Genomic DNA, 18,441 nt, shown 5'->3' with positions numbered 1-18,441 from the left:
AGATCTTCCAACCAGCCAGCCCATTGCTTAGCGAGAACATGGGGAATATCTTCGTCCCATCCAACACTGTAACAAGATTCTGTGATTTTCACAGCATCACTGCTGTTTTTGAGGAAAATGTGTACTGTATTTGTGAATACAGTATGTTGCTGTAGTTTCGCTATGAATTATGGTCAAAAATGGTCAAACTACAGTAATAAAAATTTGCTGCGAATCATAACACAGTAATAAATCTGACTCCTCCCTCACTTGTCAGCTTTTTGAAAATTTTGAAAAAACATGGCGGAAAAATCAGTTGGGGTTTTCTGTTTTCTTTTTTGCACATAAATACAAAGTTAAGCTCCCAGATAGCAAGGTGACATTGATATTATGTGGATTTTCCATCCAAATCATCATTTTGAAAAGATATTGAAAAGTCATGGATTTATGGTTTACTGGGAAATTTTGACGTGGTGATTGAAACGTGCACCGCCCGTAGCGACGACGTTTGAACTGTCCGGGCGGGGAGATCATTTTGAGCAACAGTTCAGTCAGTCAGACCAAAGGTGTTCAGCACTCTGTCAAGTTCGCAGCTCCACCTTAATGGTAAGCAAGCATTTATTTATGTAACGTTAATGTTTCATTGTGAAATTGTACTACATTAAATTCGGGCATGTGTACAGTCTATGTACGTTGTACTGTCTAACTTACAAACTCATCCATGCTAAGTCATCAACTAAGTAAGGTTAGGCTAGCTATCATAGTTGCTGTTGCTGTGAAGGTGGCATTAACGTTAATGTTTTATGTTACGTTAACGTTTTGGCAGTCTCATTTATATTAGGCCTAGCTGCTACCTTAGTTCTCAGTAAGTTACAGTTTATTATATTCATATAATTTATATAAAACATTCGCTAGTAGTGCTAGGCCTAGTATGTTACTGTCACAATGTTAGGCTGAAGATGATGTGCTGCTGGTTAACGTTAACGTGGAGGTTTAGCTGCTACCAGCTAACTTATGTAACGTTAACTCATCGTAATCAGTACATATATCTATGTGTTGCTGCAAGCAAACATCATCAATGAGCTCACCCAGCTGGCTAACGTTAGCAGCTAAATATACCTTGCTAAAACTGAGTTATGCTAACACCATCTTCAGCCTGGCATTTTGACAGTAAACTCAAAAAACATACAGTATATATATAAATGATTATTCTAAAGTTTCACTTGTAAGTAGCCTTCAGTTTCAGTTGAAAATTGTTATCTAACACTGTTTATCTTTTTTTCTTCTATTTCTGCTAGGTGCTGCTTCACTCTGCTACTGGTGGTGGATCAGGCTGACTGCAACCGTTGGTCTAACGTTAGGATGCAGCACACTAGAATTTCTAAACGGAAAAAAGTGAATAAATGTACTTGCTTTTCAAACTGATAACAAGTTGTCAATGGTTATTTATGCAAGTTTGTGTAGCCTAAACCATACCTAGACCTAGTCAAATTTATCCTGGCTGTAGATAAAGCAGGATATGAATTTCCCAAAATTACTGTATATAATATTACAGCACTGGTATTACTACTGTACTAAGTTACAGTATGATCCATAAGTACTGTGATTAAAAATACGGTAGACAATTCAATACTGTATACATTACAGCACTGGTAGTACTACTGTAGTTTGCATTTACAGTATCAGGCATAGGTACTGTGATTTCATATACAGTAGGTGTACTGTAGAGTAAAATACAGCAACTTGCTGGTTATTTGCTGCCAGCAAGTTGCTGTAAATTTTACGTTAAACTTTTTACAGTGAAGGTTTCTTTTACAGAGTTCCTGCAGTAACAACTTAGCCCTCATGCTGAATAGAGCAAGGAAGCCCAATGGGTCGTAGAGGGAGCTAACCACTGAAAGAATTCCTCTTCTCGTCTGTGGTTGCTCTCGTGCGGAGGCCTTAAATCCAAATTGGTCAGTCTCAACGTTCCACTGTAGTCCTAATGTGCGTTCAACAGGAAGTTGATCTGTATCCAAATCCAGCTCCATCATGTCTTTTGCTCTGTGGCCTTCGCTGACAGAGCGCAACACTGCACGACTATTGCTGACCCACTTGGACAGAGTGAATCCTCCTTTCTGACAAAGTGCCGTTAAATCCTGGATCATTTTCCTAGCTTCCCCTTCTGAGGCCATTGAACGGAGGCAATCATCAACATAAAAGTTGTTTTTCACTGTACTCACAACCTCTGGAGGGAAGTGTTCTGCGTTGTCATCTGCAGTTCTCCTCAAGGCATAATTGGCACAGCTTGGTGATGATGCAGCTCCAAATAGATGTACCTTCATGCGGTATTCCTGCGGAGCCTGTGCAGTGTCACCACCTGGCCACCAGAGGAAACGGAGAAAGTTGACGTGCTTATTTGAGACATGAACCTGGTGAAACATAGATTGGATATCAGCCATTATTGCAATAGGTTCCTGCCTAAATCGGACAAAAACTCCAATGAGGCTGTTGGTGAGATCAGGCCCTTGCAAAAGCTGACTATTGAGTGATGTTCCTTTGTATGAGGCTGCACAGTCAAAAACCACTCTTAACTTGCCCTTCTGAGGATGATACACCCCGTGGTGAGGGATATACCACACTTTCCCATTGCTCTGTGTCAGCTGGTCAAGAGGAACTGGCTCAGCATGTCTCTGTGTTATTATTTCATTTAGGAACGTGGTGTATTCCTCCTTAAAAACACTGTTCTTGTCAAACTTTCTTTTCAGGCTACATAAGCGCTGCTCTGCTATATAACGATTATCTGGCAGGGTTACATTTTCCTTTCTGAATGGCAGGTCAATGCAGTAATGACCTCCAATTAGTTTTGCTGTGCTACTGACAATATCCATGAACTTAATATCTTCTCTGGACATTTCAATCTGCTCTTCTGATGATTTCTCATTAAAGTCATGCTGATACTGTTTTACAAGCATTTCTTGCAGGTGTGATGTGGTTTGCTGTTACAGCAGCGTAGCCACTCTTACCTCTACAGCTTCCACCATGAAGAGGACCATTAACGACCCAGCCAACCCTGGTTCTGACAGCGTATGGGCCTTCATTTATGCTATTTATCACTTCCCACGGCTCCAAAACCTTAGGGGCGTCAGTTCCAATAAGCAGATCAACATCTGCATGAATGTCATGAAGTATTACATCTTTCAAATATGGCCATGGATCAATATCTGCTTGTCGTGGAATATTAAGTGTAGACACAGGTAGTTCTTTGAGTCAAAACATCAGGAAGCTCTATGAAATCTTCAACACCCACACCAGACACTTCAAGACCTGACAAAACATGAGCATTCACAACCTTTCGTTGGCCCATTGTTCTCAACAGAATGCTTGTCTTTTTACCTCTCAAATTCAGCCTTTTCGCCATGGTTTCTGTACAGAATGTGCCGGAACTGCCAGGATCCAGGAAGGCATATGTCTGCATGGTCTTACACAGTAAAATTCTCAGAGTTATTTTCCCAGTGTAAAGCAAAAGTGTTAAAATACAGAGTTGAAACTACACTGAAAACAGTTAAATTAAATGTTAAGGAGTCAATTTTGAAAGGGAGTTGGTGTCATTGGCCAGTGTTTGGGACTCAACTCCTACAGTGTTATGAAACCACGCTTCTCCTAACGTGACCTCATGGATTTCAGCAAGGTGCAGAGACGTCATCTTTCTTTTCCATGGAATGTGAATATATGGTAAGTCATGCTCTGCTTTATAGTTGTACAAATATGTCCAAATAATTGTTTTCTCTTTCTTTTAACCTACGACTGAAGACTCAATATTGTTAGTTGACTAGGTGTATGTTAGCGATGATGCAGCTAACTGAACTAACTGATAAAATGTTAGCTGTCGCTAGCTAGCTAACAACAGGCTGGTTCTGGTTAAACGTAGTAATATAAGCCAGCATTTTAGCGAATTTGTGAGTAGTCAATGGTCTTTGTCGGATAAAAAAGGTATTGGATCACTAATAATCTAGCCCTCTCGTGTATTTGTAGTCATATGTGCCTTTCTTATGTTTGTTTTTTATTCTGTAGCAGCTAGTGTCTGTGGCAGATTCAGGAGTCTGAAGTTGCTAACATTAAATTTGATTGACTAACGAAATTCTTGTAGACATGGGCAGTCATTCCTAGACAAATGAATGATCCAATAGAAGACAACATTTTCGAATTAGTTTTTTTTGTAGTTCATGCCTGCACTAAAATGCCAACAGATTGGCATTCAGTTACGATAGAAGAATAGCCAACTTAGCAAGTCAACTGCAGTGGCAGTGGAAAGGGGAGCGAAAGGGAGAGAGATTATGTATGTGCGCCGCGCGAGTGAAAGGGTGCAAAGCGAGCCTTCTGATTTTATCGTCATCGTCAAGTTTGCAATGTTAAGTAAGATGCCATATAGATAGAATTTATAATGTTATACAGCTATTGACAATGCATCATGCAAACCATAAGTTATGTTCTATTTTGCAAGACAGCATCAGCTCTGTTTTTTAAATAAAATGTGCAGTGATCTAGATTTGAGATCTAAATTGTTCCTTGGAATGCTCTGGTCAATTTCTGCTATACTTTTTCTGTTTGCAGTACTGGATAATTATCTTGACAGTTATCATTGTCATAATTACCCTAATAACAACTCTGTCAGTGTTGTGGATTTTCTTGTGTCATTCCTAGCTTGGGTAAGATTGACAAAGTTTTTAAAAATATTTTTATTATTATTATTATTATTATTAATAATAATTCAAATCGTACTAGCCTAAACTTGACTATACCTTTGTTTTTAAAATCACCTTCTTTTCTAGAGAATGCTTGTGAAAGTAAAGTACAGAGAAAAGCAGAAATATGTCAAGGTTACTAACAGTGATGGGACCTGTGACTACCAGCAGTTCCACCAAGCAGGTTAAACACACTTAACTGACCAATAAATGTTGATTTTGCAACCCTCTGACAAGCACTAATAATATGCCATTCTGGACTGCCTCCTGACGCTGAGATCATTTACAAAGATTCTTCTGGGACAGAAGTGGACCCGACATCTTTTCTGAACTGTTGAAGAAGGGGGAGGATTTGTTCAAGGTGTTTGTGAATGATAGTAAGTAATTGTAATGTAATGCAGGAATGTCATATTTTTCTATTGTGGAAGTTTGGAAGTTTTAAATATGCATTGTTCTTCACATTTTTTGCTTATTGTGGTGATTCAAGTTAAAGAAAACTCAAGATTTAAGATACAAGATTTAGATTTAGAGGATATTTCAGTGTCTTCTGAAGCATCATACCCCTCAGATGCCTCCACTGTGTGAGACTCCAAACAAGAAAATTAGAAGGGATGACCAGAGTCACAGAGAAGCAGTCAAAAATGTAAGCAGTTTTGATAAATGTAAAAATGACTGTTTTCCTTAAGTGTTCATTGTTGATGTTTGAGTGTAATTGGTTGTAAAATTGTGGTATGTGGTTATGTGTTATATGTGCAGAAAGCCAGGGGGGGAAGATTTTTCAAGAGTACACTAAAACTAAGTCACTGTCAGATGGAACCAGGAGACAGCTTGTGAATATCTTGGTTGCTGACATGGTGGAGGTGCATGGGTATGTTTCAAGAGTTTTTGATGGTCAAAATGCCTTTATGATGTCCCAATACCTACTTTTAACACTTTATACTCTTATTTCAGATGGATCCCTTCCCAAGCTGTTCGAGTGATGTATGCCCAAGGCATTGTGGCCTTGTTCCCATATCTTGAGGACCCATTGTCGAAGCATGGATATGTAAGTTTGGTATTGTGAACTAAATTGCAGTTGTTTACTGTCAATTTTGCAATCTGAAAGTGAATCATTTATATATTTTTATTCCCAAAAGGAACACTTTTATGATGCAGCATCAGGCTCTGGGTACATTGCATGGCGTCTTAAGACTGTACAACGAAGCCTATCTGATGGCTCAAGGTCTCGGGTAGCAGTGGAACAATGCAATGGTGATCCAAAGGCTGCAAGAGACTCAGCTTCTACCGTACAACAGTTGACTGACCAAGAGTGCGAAGAGGCAATATCTGTGATGAATCATTCTTCCGATGAAGCACTGGTTATGGAAAAAATGAAGGCCACTTTTGAACACAGACAGAAACTTGTCCGTGATCCTGACAAGTCAGTAGATGTTCTGGACACCTTCCCAAGATTTCTTGACATACCTGGCCTTGTGAGTTTACATTTAATTGTGAAATATGATCATGCTAATTTAAAAATTAAGGTTCATGTTAAGATGTGCTCAGCCATGCCCAAATTGCACTCTAAGGTTATAAATGTTTGTGCTTTCATGGTAATATTGTACATTACTTAAGAAATGGGAGAATGTTATCAAGTACATCACATTAATGCTTAGTTCCGTAAAAGTGTGGGTTTTTAACTCTATGGGTAAGGGCCGAGCACCATGTATTAACATTATATTGTTTTAATATTAGATCGAGCAGGACTTTCTGATGCTTTTTGGAGAAGAGGCATCAGGGAAGTTCTTAGCCAGATGGCCAACGTTTTTCAGACCACACATCACTGAAGATGCTAAGGGGCTAGAACCAACTCTACATGTTGAGGAGCTCCTTAGGTCTGCACAAGGAAATGATGGTGGTAGGTTGAGCTCATTTGAAAATGTTATCAGTCTTTACTTCCTGTTTCATACTTGTAACACTACTTACTTTGTCAACACTAAACTGCTTAGGATGGGACTGTGACATTGCTTCACTGTGCTTGCTGCTGCATCTCATTCCTCCAACATCTAAGGGTCACAGGAAGTCTGTGAAAATCAGTGCCCTCCAAGCAGAGGACTACTTGGTGAGGTATCTGCAGGTAAGTTCTTAATGTTAACAGTTCTTCCTAAGCAAATAGGCTGCCTGAACAACTAAGGCTTGCAGAACTTGTAAAACTAGGTAATTTATTGGCATTATGTCACAATCTGTCAATAACAAAACTTGTATTTGACTTGTATTGCAATGTACTGGTTGGCTACATGTCTTTTCCACATTAACTCATTATGTGTAATATCCTGTAATACACATGGGCCTAACCTATCTATTTGCCAATTTGAACACAAACCCTAGCATAGGGAGACATTTGTCTGTAATATGTAAAAATAGTGTGGAGAAAACGGATTGAGAAAAAAAAAACACGATTGAGCAAAACTACAGATAATTGAGTGCAAATATGGAGTTAGAATATCTAAATGCATAGTGTGTTCCTTTTTTTTGTTGGTTTTACAGGTTGGTGCAAGCATTCAAATCTTCTTGACCAGTCTCGAACCGTCTCAGCCCTTTCTGCTCTGCATTGCCGAACAGAAGAACAAGATCCAGAAGTTCTACATCATCGTAGATAGCAAGGCAATTCCATGCAGAGCACAGACGTCAGTAGCAGCATTTGACGAGCTGTTCAAAACACACTTTGTTTTTGGAACGTCATATAGTGAGGCACTTGATGGTTTTTACACTTTCATACAAACAGCTGTGTACAACATCGATGTTGGTATGGTCAGAGAAAAGCCAAGAGTGAGGGAACTTAGGGCCAGGTTTCTAAATTTGAAGAAGTAATAGTACATAAGTTATGTTTACTTGTTTTGTTTGCAAAAATGCACATATAACTAAAGATAAAAAGTAAAGATAACTGTGCTTATCTTGTTCTTTGTGAAGTTGTGACTTTGAGGTTTTATGACCATTTTGGTGCATTTTTGACAAGCAATTGTTTTACAATTTTACAATTCTGATGAAAACATTTACTTGGTCCCCCATTGCCACCTGTGCTGTAATATTTTGTACTGGTATTAGATTCTGCAATAAAATCTCTGCAAGAGTTCAGTGCATGGTGTTTTTAGCTAAATAACTTTTATAACTAAACAATTATTTTCATTGAATTGTGTTGTATTAATCAGTATTGTACAAAACTATTCAGTAGCAAACAATGACACTAATTAGTGTAAAATTAACTCCTAAGCCGATTTGAAATTTAACTCTAGTGTAATAGGAAGTTAACACCTCCTGGGGTTAATTGTTAACTATATATAGAGGGGTTCCAACACAAATTAGTGTAAAATAAACACTAAAACAGATTTGAAATTCAACTCTAAACTCTAGTGTAACAGCAAGTTAACACCTCTTAAGTGTTAATTTTAACTCTATACAGAGGTGTTCCAACACTGTATCCGAGTTGGATTATTTACACTCGATAGAGTGTTACATTAACTCTGACCAGATTGGGACAAAATAAACACTGATCTAGTGTTAAAATTGACTCTTACAGAATTTACAACACTGTAAATTTTGTAGTGTATTAGTCAGTTTGCTTCTGACCTTTACTGTAACAATAGAGAAGGTAGAATCATCTTCCACACCGGCCCCAATATGGCCACACGTCTGAGAGGTTACGGTTGAATCACTTGGAAGGTTCACAGGACTTGTTCTGCAGATGTGCTTTTATCCTGTCTTTCTATATGAAGGACTCCAGGGTGTTTTTGGTGACATACATGGCAATCCAATCGACTCCTACAGTCCTTACTCATGTGGCCTACCTTCAGGCAACCAAAACAAATACCCTTGTCTTTAATGAAATTAATCTTGTCCCGGTGGGCCTTAGCTTTAAACTGTGAGCACTGACCTAATGTGTGGTTTCTCTGCAGGCAGAACAGTCAACAATAAGTGGAGGAGGTACTATGTCCTGCAGGCCGTGCCATAGCTTCTTCCCTCACAGGAGTGACATTTGTAGCATAACTGCTTCCCTTCCTTCTTTGTCGTAGCTGGCTGCTACATGGTGCCTTGACGTTAGGAAGTTGAGGATCTTGAATATTTCCAAAAACTGGATCTAAAGCAATTTTCACTTGTCTCTCAATAAAATTTACAAGATCAATGAATGTGGCTCTCTGTCCTCTTCTTTCTTGCAGATCACATGCAATATTCCTCCATTTTTCTCTTAATTTGTAAGGAAGTTTTAAAATAATGCTCCGCATGTTAGATGGCAAGTCCAGTTCCCTCATATACATTAGTTGTTCTGTTAGGTTTGAACATCCTCGGAGAAACAGAGAAAATGATTGTAATCCTTTTACATCTTCACCTTTAATGGGTGTCCAGTTAAATATTTTTTCCATGTAAGCAGATGCAATTTTATGTTCATCTCCAAAGTGCTGAGCAAGAAGACTCTTGGCTCTGTGATAGCCTTGATCTGGAGGTAGACAACTATGCACAAGATTCTTTGGCTGTCCCCTAGTGTACTGTTCAAGGAAGTGCAAACAGTCGCTGGGATTATTTGTTTTCTTCTCCACTACATTTTCAAAGGCTCTAATGAAAGATTTGTATTGAAGAGGGTCTCCATCAAAAATAGGCAGATTTCTTGGTGGAAGAACAGAGGACATATTTTGCTGAACCAACAGTGCGTTTTGTTTTTGCATAATACCCACCATGTCATTTTGGTTGTTACCACTTTGAGTTTGAGAGTTTAATATATGCCCCATTTGACGTCCATAAGCAGTCTGTACTTCTCCTTGTCTAGGTACAGGATTACACCGGTTCGGGCCTGAATTTTTGGAGTTCGAACTGCCTCGATAGCTCAAACGGTCTAGGAGCAGTAGTTCGTCCAAAAAGTGGGTGAAAAGGAATAATAAATAAGAAAACTTAAGAAGAACAATAGTGGGCTTGCTGGATCAAACCCACTAACTAGAAATGCAATTCCAAGGAATTACCAGTGCATGAAAATGCTAAAGTTGTGATGTAAAATATCATGTATCATAGTTAAAATAGATAATACAGAGATGGTTACTACGGTGATGCTAGGATAGACATGGTGGCTGCATAGCTTAATAAAAGTTGATAGTTTAAAAGTAGACTGTTTAAAAGCTGAATGTAGATAGTTTAAAAGTTGTTGATAGCCAGTAGATAGTTTAAAAGTTGTTGATAGACAGCTAGTTTAATAGATAGTTTAAAAGTAGACCGTTTAAAAAGTTGAAGGTAAATAGTTTAAAAGTTGTTGACAGACTGGAAGTTTAATGAATGTGTATAGGTAGATATTTGACGATAATTTGTGAAAGTTGGAATGGCTCTATAGTTTGCTAGCAGTTATGCTAAGATTTTTAACTATGCTAACCATGCTTTACTTAGCTAATGTTTTATAGCAGTCTTGCAATGCTAACATGCTAATCATCTTTACTTAGCTAACTTAGCTAATGTTTTCTAGCAGTTTAATGAATGTTGATATTCAAATAGTTGAATGGCTGTGTATAAGTAGATATTTGACGATAACTGAAAGTTGGAATGGCTCTAATGTTTGCTAGCAGTTATGCTAAGATTTTTAACTATGCTAACCATCTTTGCTTAGCTAATGTTTTATAGCAGTGCTAGCAATGCTTAACTATCTTAACCATCTTTACTTAGCTAACTGAGCTAAAATTTTCTAGCAGTTTTTCTTAAACATGCTAACTATGTTAGCAATGCTAACATGCTAACTATGTTAACCATGTGACTTAGCTAACCTAGCTTATCATTTTTAGTAGTTATCTTAACTATCTTTAATCCAGCATCTTAACATGCTAACTATACTAACCATGTGACTTAGCTAACCTAGCTAATCATTTTAGTAGTTATGCTAACTATGCTAACTAGTATGTTAACAATGCTAACTATGGTAACCATGTGATTTAGCTAACCTAGCTAATCATTTTTAGTAGTTATGCTAACTAGCATGCTAACAATATTAACATGCTAACTATATTAACCATGTGACTTAGCTAACCTAGCTAATCATTTTAGTAGTTATGCTAACTAGCATGCTAACAATGTTAACATGCTTGTATGTTAACCATGTGATTTAGCTAACCTAGCTAATCATTTTTAGTAGTTATGATAACTATGCTAACTAGCATGCTAACAATGCTATGTTTACATGTCATATATGTGGGCAATGTTACTTAGCTAACTTAGCTAATCATTTTTAGCAGTTATGCTAACTATGCTAACTAGCATGCTAACATGCTAACTATACTAACCATGTGACTTAGCTAACCTAGCTAATCATTTTAGTAGTTATGCTAACTATGCTAACTAGTATGTTAACAATGCTAACTATGGTAACCATGTGATTTAGTTAACCTAGCTAATCATTTTTAGTAGTTATGCTAACTAGCATGCTAACAATATTAACATGCTAACTATATTAACCATGTGACTTAGCTAACCTAGCTAATCATTTTAGTAGTTATGCTAACTAGCATGCTAACAATGTTAACATGCTAACTATGTTAACCATGTGATTTAGCTAACCTAGCTAATCATTTTTAGTAGTTATGATAACTATGCTAACTAGCATGCTAACAATGCTATGTTTACATGTCATATATGTGGGCAATGTTACTTAGCTAACTTAGCTAATCATTTTTAGCAGTTTTGCTAAAAATGCTAACTATCATGCTAACAATGCTAACTAGCTACAGTGGGTAGGAGTCATAGTTGATGACAAGTAACAGTTACAATGGCTGAACAGTTAAAAAGTTCAGTAGTTTAAAGGGTTAAATTGTTTAACAGTGAAATGTTGTATGAGGACTTTTATTTTGAAACAGTTTTTGGCAGAGAAAGCAGTTGAACAGGATGTGTAGTCAGAGAGGGTTAAAGCGGAGCGAGAGGCGCAAACGTTCGACAATTTCCGCGTTCGATTATTGCAAGGGGGAGGGGGGGAAATCCCCCTTTATGCAGACCAGAGTAAACCCTCGCTGCACTAATGTCAATGGAGACTTATGGAATTTTACCAATAAATTGGTCATTATGTCTTTCTGGATTAGTTGAGGGTTTTTTGGGAAATTTTGTCATAATCTGTAAATGTTTGGGATTATTTAAAGCCTAAAAGTGTAATTTTTTAGCGTTCGGATTTGTAATAAAATAACTTAATATCAGACCATGCTGCTGCCAGTTTACTGTCCGGTTGTTAGCATGCTAGCTAGCCTCTTAGCTAAGGTAACATTTTAAACGGAGAAGTGTAATTTCTTTGAAATGACAACTAGCTGAATAACATTACTGACATTAGTTAAAGTGGATAGTTTATACTCAAGTGAATTTGCAACAGTATATTAAGTTTAAGCGAAGTCCTTCAACTACTAGTCACTTGTTAGCGGATAGCTGTATTGCCATAGCTACTCCCATCCACTTGTATAGCATTTTAAGCTAGCGTTAGCTAGCTAGCTAGCTCAGTTCACCTGACTAATTAAATTATCCATATCATGTCCTAAAGAATGATTCATTGGTATCATACATAATTATAGACAATAATACTGTGAACACAATTATGTTTATCTGTTCTTATTGCTTATTAAGAGAGAAAGTTTATTTAGTGACGTAAGGTGACACTCCCAATTATGCAGACCGGAACTGTCCCGTTTTGCTCCCATAGTAACGAATTACGTTGCTCTATCTTGCTAGTAATCAAGGATCTTTGGTGTAGTCTTAATAGGGCCAGTTTGTATGCTTAAAGCCTTAGACTGGCAGTTGATCCAGGTGGCCTGAACACCTGCCATAGGATTCTAATTGCTTAACGGCCGTATTATGATGTCACAATCGGCAATGTTAAGTCTATGGGGATTTTTAAAAAGTTTTTCTTTAATAGTTTAAAAAGTATAAAAGTTTCAAAGTTGAAAAGACATAGCAGCTTCGTCCGTTGTTCAAGAGAAATAGCTGTTCAAGAGAAATAGCGTACGGAAAAAGTGGTAAGCGGAATAATAATAATAAGAAGTTGTTGCCTAGGAAGAACAATACAGTGCATTTTCATGCACTGTAATAATAATAACTAGATGTACCGCATAGCGGTACAAAATATGACCGCCGCTCAGTCCTGTACATCTGTTCCGCGAAAATAAATCACACTTCAATTTGTCTCCATATTTTACTCCATCCCCCACTCTTGAAACTTTTGTGTATGCTTGTTTGGCATGCCTGAGTGTGTGTGTGCGGCTGCACAGAAAGTAGCCTACTGGTGCTGAAAAGGTGAATAGATTGTAGAATAGCCAAAGAAGATGTAGCATTGTTATAAAACCTTTAAAATCTCTAAACAATCACAAGTAGGGCAGTTCATCACAGTTCATCCATTGCAACTGGATTGATGAAAGGTCACTTACACCTGTAGGCTACATTGTATTTGGGAAAAGCAAAAGGTATCAGCATAATGTTATTTATTTATTTATTTATTTATTTTTATGTATTTTTAAACAAAAACATCTCTGTCAGTTCCATGCCGTTTTCAACAGCTATCAAAAAACAAAGGTCATTTTGGATGGATGGATTTTTGTGAATGTTTCTTCTTCTACATAAGATTTTAGTCATCTTTAGTTCATGTAATACTTTATTGTCAATGCACAAATTAAGTAACAGTAGTCTGAAACGTTATTGTTAATGCACAAATTAAGTAACAGTAGCCTAGTCTGAAACGAAATGCTGTTTTACATCTAACCAGTGGTGCAAATAACTGACGTGTCCAAATGGGCCTTGATGAAATGCGTCGCTAGACTGTTCATACACATTTTATCGGGCCAAAGTTGAAGAGCTTTTGTCCGTTATTGTTAGTGCAAATATAGGCTGATTCATGTTCCCTTGCATTGTTTAACTGAGGTCCATGGCTAGTCTGGCTTTCATCAGACCAAGCTCAATCTTTTAAGAAATCAAAAAATAAATAGCGGGCAGATCAGGCTGGGTTCACCCAGCCTAGTCCATAGCACCCGATATTGTTTAATTTTCCGATTGAGATATACACGCTCTGGCTATTCTAAATGCATGCATCAGGGAGTTATGACAAAACGGTAACTAACGAACTAGATCCTAATAGAAAGCTGTTAGCTTCCCTAAGCTACAGGTAGGATTATAAGGTAGGCCTATTTACAACATAAATTGTCAATAGGCTATGCTGGCGACACAAATAAAATCTCCTTTGGAAACCAATGGCTTACGCCTTTACAGTATCAAGCGGACTTAAACTGTCATATCGCGGCGAAAAGTTGTAATAACATTCACGCAGCTCCATGAGTCAAGGAAAGCGAATGAAGTAGCCACTTCTAAATGGGACCCACTACACAGTAGCTTAAGGTGTTTTGCTAAAGCAGCCATAATGAAATGAAGGTGTCATTGTTTGGATACTTCACACACACGTGCTTTTTAATTTCACAGACTACAACTACCAAGCTGTAATCAAAGCACATCGAGTCCCCTCTCACACCCTGCACGCACTTAAAACAAAATAAACAGGCTTACTCAGTCTCAATGATGTATAGGCAAAACTGTATCAGACCGGTGTAACGTTGGTAAATCTTCCATTGCACAGAATGATTTTGTAGCACGTGCAATAAATGACAGTCGAAGATACAAACAGTGCTGCTATACATTTGCTTGGTATAACCGCATTTATAGTTTTCTACAAATGCAATAAATCAAATGCCTCCATCACTCAACCAACGCTAACGGTAACATTACCTAGGTCCTTATTGATATTACTAGATTAACGTATCTGCAGTAAAACCAAGCATGTCCGATAAACATCCTCAGATTTATTTCGGCTTCAAGAAGAAATGGGAATTACACTTCATGTGAACATCGTCCTATCCTTATTAGATGTTCGCTGCGTAAATTACAGTCCTTGTATGAAGCGCCCATTGTTATTTCCAACCCACTTTTAACTTCCAACAAAATTACGCCTCACTGCAACGATCGCCATCTAGTGGACAAACGACTACTTCTCGCCAATACTGAAAATGCAGCCATGATGATGAATATTTATTTTGGCTTTCTTTAATCCTACTGAATTTGTAATTATGTATCGGCCGCTCTAATACCGATAGTATGTGGGTGCCTGTGTGTGTGCATGTGTATATGTGTGCACCGCCATTTACAGGCCAATGAGTGTACAGTCACTAAATGTACACATAACCTAATTTTTTAGACCCCATGGATGAAATTCTACGAAACTTGGCATACCCCCCCTCGAGAATGCCAGGTCAATCATACACATAAAATTTGGTGCAGTTCTGAACATCTTAACTGAAGATAGGGCGATTAAAGCAGAATAATATTGCATTTTAATTTTTTACCGGGGTGGGGTGCAAATCACAAATGAGTGATTATGAGCCAGGTTGATGTGGGCCCTTGAGACCAACATACCATAAAAGATTCTTCATCCTCAGTGCCACGGTTCAGGTAGTTATTTAGGAAAAACTGTTTTTTTTTTTGTTCGGGGCCCAGCCCGGGGTATTGGGCTGGTTGTGGTCCCCGGGGCCTAAATGAAATTTTTCCGTAAAAGTCTAGTGGGGCTACATACCCACCAAATTTCATGTACCCGGTGGTTCGGTGTCCCGGTATCAATGACCAAAAATTCAGGGAGTAGATGACGGAAAAATTCTTGAATTATGTGCATGTGTGCGTGTACAAATTTATGTTTATGTGTGTGGGTGTGTGTGTGTGTTTGTTCTGTGTGTTTGCCTGTATGTGTGTTTGTGCATGTGCATGCATGCGCATATATGTCTACTGTGTGAGTATGAGTCATAACGTATGATTACTGTAAATGTATGTGTGTGCGTGTGTATCTGTTTATGCACATGTGTGCACATGGAATGGGTTAACATGACCCCTGGAGGCAAACATAATGGAAAAATTGGTCATCCTAGGCCCTACAGTTCTCAAGATATTCACAGAGAACTGTGTCGCCCCCACCTCCTTCGGGGTCCAGTCCAGCGGGGGCTACAGATCAAAACAAAGAATGACGGTTCCATGCTATCCATGTGGGGGTACATGCCCACCAAGTTATGTGTACCCGGTCTTTCAGTGTCCCGAAATCCTTGTTGGTGTATCGCCACTAAATGTACACATAAATTATTTTATTGTAAGGCCCCCATGAACGAAAGTACACAAAACTTGGCATGCATTTGGAGGGTGTCATAATGATCCTACACTTTTAATTTCGTGCAGTTTTGACCTTGTCAGCCAGAGATATTGTGATGAAAACACCAAATTTTTGCTTTTTAATTTTTAACTAGGTGGCGCTATACATGAAATAAGTGGTAATGGGATGGGTTGACATGCCCCCTTAAGACCAACATACATAAAAAAAGGTGGACCTCCTAGGCCCTACGGTTATCGAGATATTCACAGAAAACTGTCTCTGGCCACCTACAGGCCAGTTGGTGTATAGTAACATAAATTAATTTATTGTGTGGCCCCCCATGAACGGAATTCCACAAAACTTGGCGTGCATACAGATGGTGTCATAATGATCCTACAATTCCAATTTCGTACAGTTTTGACTATGTTAGGTCACAGATACCTTCAATTACAACACCTCATTTTTACTTTTTTGTGTTTAACTAGGTGGCGCTATACATGAAATGAGTGGTTATGGAATGGGTTGACATGGCCCCTTGAGATCAACATACAAAAAAAAAGTCCTCCCCTAAACCCTACGGTTTTCGAGATATTCACAGAAAACTGTGTCTGCCCTACCCTCCTTTCGGGGGTCCAGTCCAGCGGGGGCTACAGATCAAAACGAAAACGATGGTTCCATGCTATCCATGTGGGGTTACATGCCCACCAAGTTTCGTGTACCCCAGTCTTTCAGTGTCCCGGGAATCATTGACGGAAATTTGGGCATGCGAAAAAAAAAAAAAAAAAAAAAGAATGCTGCGCGGCGGTCATAATAATAAGTAAACTTAAGAAGAACAATAGTGGACTTGCTGGATCAAACCCACTAATAATAATAATAATAATAAGTAAACTTAAGAAGAACAATAAAGCCCATGCTGTGGGCTTGCTGGATCAAACCCACTAATAACTAGATGTACCGCATAGCGGTACAAAATATGACCGCCGCTCAGTCCTGTACATCCGTTCCGCGAAAATAAATCACACTTCAATTTGTCTCCATATTTTACTCCATCCCCACTCTTGAAACTTTTGTGTATGCTTGTTTGGCATGCCTGAGTGTGTGTGGGGCTGCACAGAAAGTACCCTACTGGTGCTGAAAAGGTGAATAGATTGTAGAATAGCCAAAGAAGATGTAGAATTGTTATAAAACCTTTAAAATCTCTAAACAATCACAAGTAGGGCAGTTCATCACAGTTCATCCATTGCAACTGGATTGATGAAAGGTCACTTACACCTGTAGGCTACATTGTATTTGGGAAAAGCAAAAGGTATCAGCATAATGTTATTTATTTATTTATTTTTATGTATTTATAAACAAAAACATCTCTGTCAGTTCCATGCCGTTTTCAACAGCTATCAAAAACAAAGGTCATTTTGGATGGATGGATTTTTTGTGAATGTTTCTTCTTCTACATAAGATTTTAGTCATCTTTAGTTCATGTAATACTTTATTGTCAATGCACAAATTAAGTAACAGTAGTCTGAAACGTTATTGTTAATGCACAAATTAAGTAACAGTAGCCTAGTCTGAAACGAAATGCTGTTTTACATCTAACCAGTGGTGCAAATAACTGACATGTCCAAATGGGCCTTGATGAAATGCGCCGCTAGACTGTTCATACACATTTTAACGGGCCAAAGTTGAAAAGCTTTTGTCCGTTATTGTTAGTGCAAATATAGGCTGATTCATGTTCCCTTGCATTGTTTAACTGAGGTCCATGGCTAGTCTGGCTTTCATCAGACCAAGCTCAATCTTTTAAGAAATCAAAAAATAAATAGCGGGCAGATCAGGCTGGGTTCACCCAGCCTAGTCCATAGGCACCGATATTGTTTAATTTTTCCGATTGAGATATACACGCTCTGGCTATTCTAAATGCAAAAATGCATCAGGGAGTTATGACAAAACGGTAACTAACAAACTAGATCCTAATAGAAAGTTGTTAGCTTCCCTAAGCTACAGGTAGGATTATAAGGTAGGCCTATTGACAACATAAATTGTCAATAGGCTATGCTGGCTTACACAAATAAAATCTCCTTTGAAACCAATGGCTTACGCCTTTACAGTATCAAGCGGGACTTAAACTGTCATATCGCGGGCGAAAAGTTGTAATAACATTCACGCAGCTCCATGAGTCAAGGAAAGCGCTAATGAAGTAGCCACTTCTAAATGGGACCCACTACACAGTAGCTTAAGGTGTTTTGCTAAAGCAGCCATAATGAAATGAAGGTGTCATTGTTTGATACTTCACACACACGCAGCTTTTAATTTCACAGACTACAACTACCAAGCTGTAATCAAAGCACATCGATTCCCCTCTCACACCCTGCACGCACTTAAAACAAAATAAAACAGGCGCCTCAGTCTCACGCATGTATAGGCAAAACTGTATCAGACCGGTGTAACGTTGGTAAATCTTCCATTGCACAGAATGATTTTGTAGCACGTGCAATAAATGACAGTCGAAAGATACAAACAGTGCTGCTATCAATTTGTTTGGTATAACCGCATTTATAGTTTTCTACAAATGCAATCAATCAAATGCCTCCATCA

At 38.3% G+C, this 18,441-nt stretch overlaps 1 protein-coding gene across 4 annotated transcripts; it reads left to right on the top strand.

The window, feature by feature from the left end:
- The first annotated feature begins 1,762 nt into the window (after positions 1–1,762).
- LOC125307086 lies at positions 1,763–8,817 on the top strand. 4 transcript variants are annotated; one of them, XM_048263138.1, is made up of 9 exons: positions 1,763–4,667; positions 4,791–5,346; positions 5,460–5,571; positions 5,655–5,748; positions 5,840–6,175; positions 6,438–6,600; positions 6,692–6,819; positions 7,230–7,428; positions 8,636–8,817. In XM_048263138.1, the coding sequence occupies exons 3-9, from the start codon at positions 5,555–5,557 to the stop codon at positions 8,689–8,691; spliced, it is 993 nt and encodes a 330-aa protein (XP_048119095.1). In that variant the 5' UTR covers positions 1,763–4,667; positions 4,791–5,346; positions 5,460–5,554; the 3' UTR covers positions 8,692–8,817. The 4 variants fall into 4 exon arrangements, with proteins under 4 accessions (XP_048119095.1, XP_048118938.1, XP_048118856.1 ...); XM_048262981.1 differs by lacking the exon at positions 8,636–8,817 and having other exon boundaries at positions 1,764–3,693; positions 4,573–4,667; positions 7,230–7,817; XM_048262899.1 differs by lacking the exon at positions 8,636–8,817 and having other exon boundaries at positions 1,764–4,667; positions 4,791–4,887; positions 4,995–5,346; positions 7,230–7,817.
- Positions 8,818–18,441: the final 9,624 nt, after the last annotated feature.

The sequence above is a fragment of the Alosa alosa genome, chromosome 1 (genome assembly GCF_017589495.1).
Source record: "Alosa alosa isolate M-15738 ecotype Scorff River chromosome 1, AALO_Geno_1.1, whole genome shotgun sequence".
NCBI lineage: Eukaryota > Metazoa > Chordata > Actinopteri > Clupeiformes > Clupeidae > Alosa > Alosa alosa.
This window is presented reverse-complemented; position numbering and strand designations above follow the sequence as displayed.

What these genes read in the sequence shown, in the direction of transcription:
- LOC125307086 (XM_048262981.1), top strand. An exon ending in TTCTTGACATACCTGGCCTT is followed by an intron (nt 6,176 to 6,437) that starts GTGAGTTTACAT and finishes TTTTAATATTAG; the next exon opens with ATCGAGCAGGACTTTCTGAT. An exon ending in TGCACAAGGAAATGATGGTG is followed by an intron (nt 6,601 to 6,691) that starts GTAGGTTGAGCT and finishes TAAACTGCTTAG; the next exon opens with GATGGGACTGTGACATTGCT.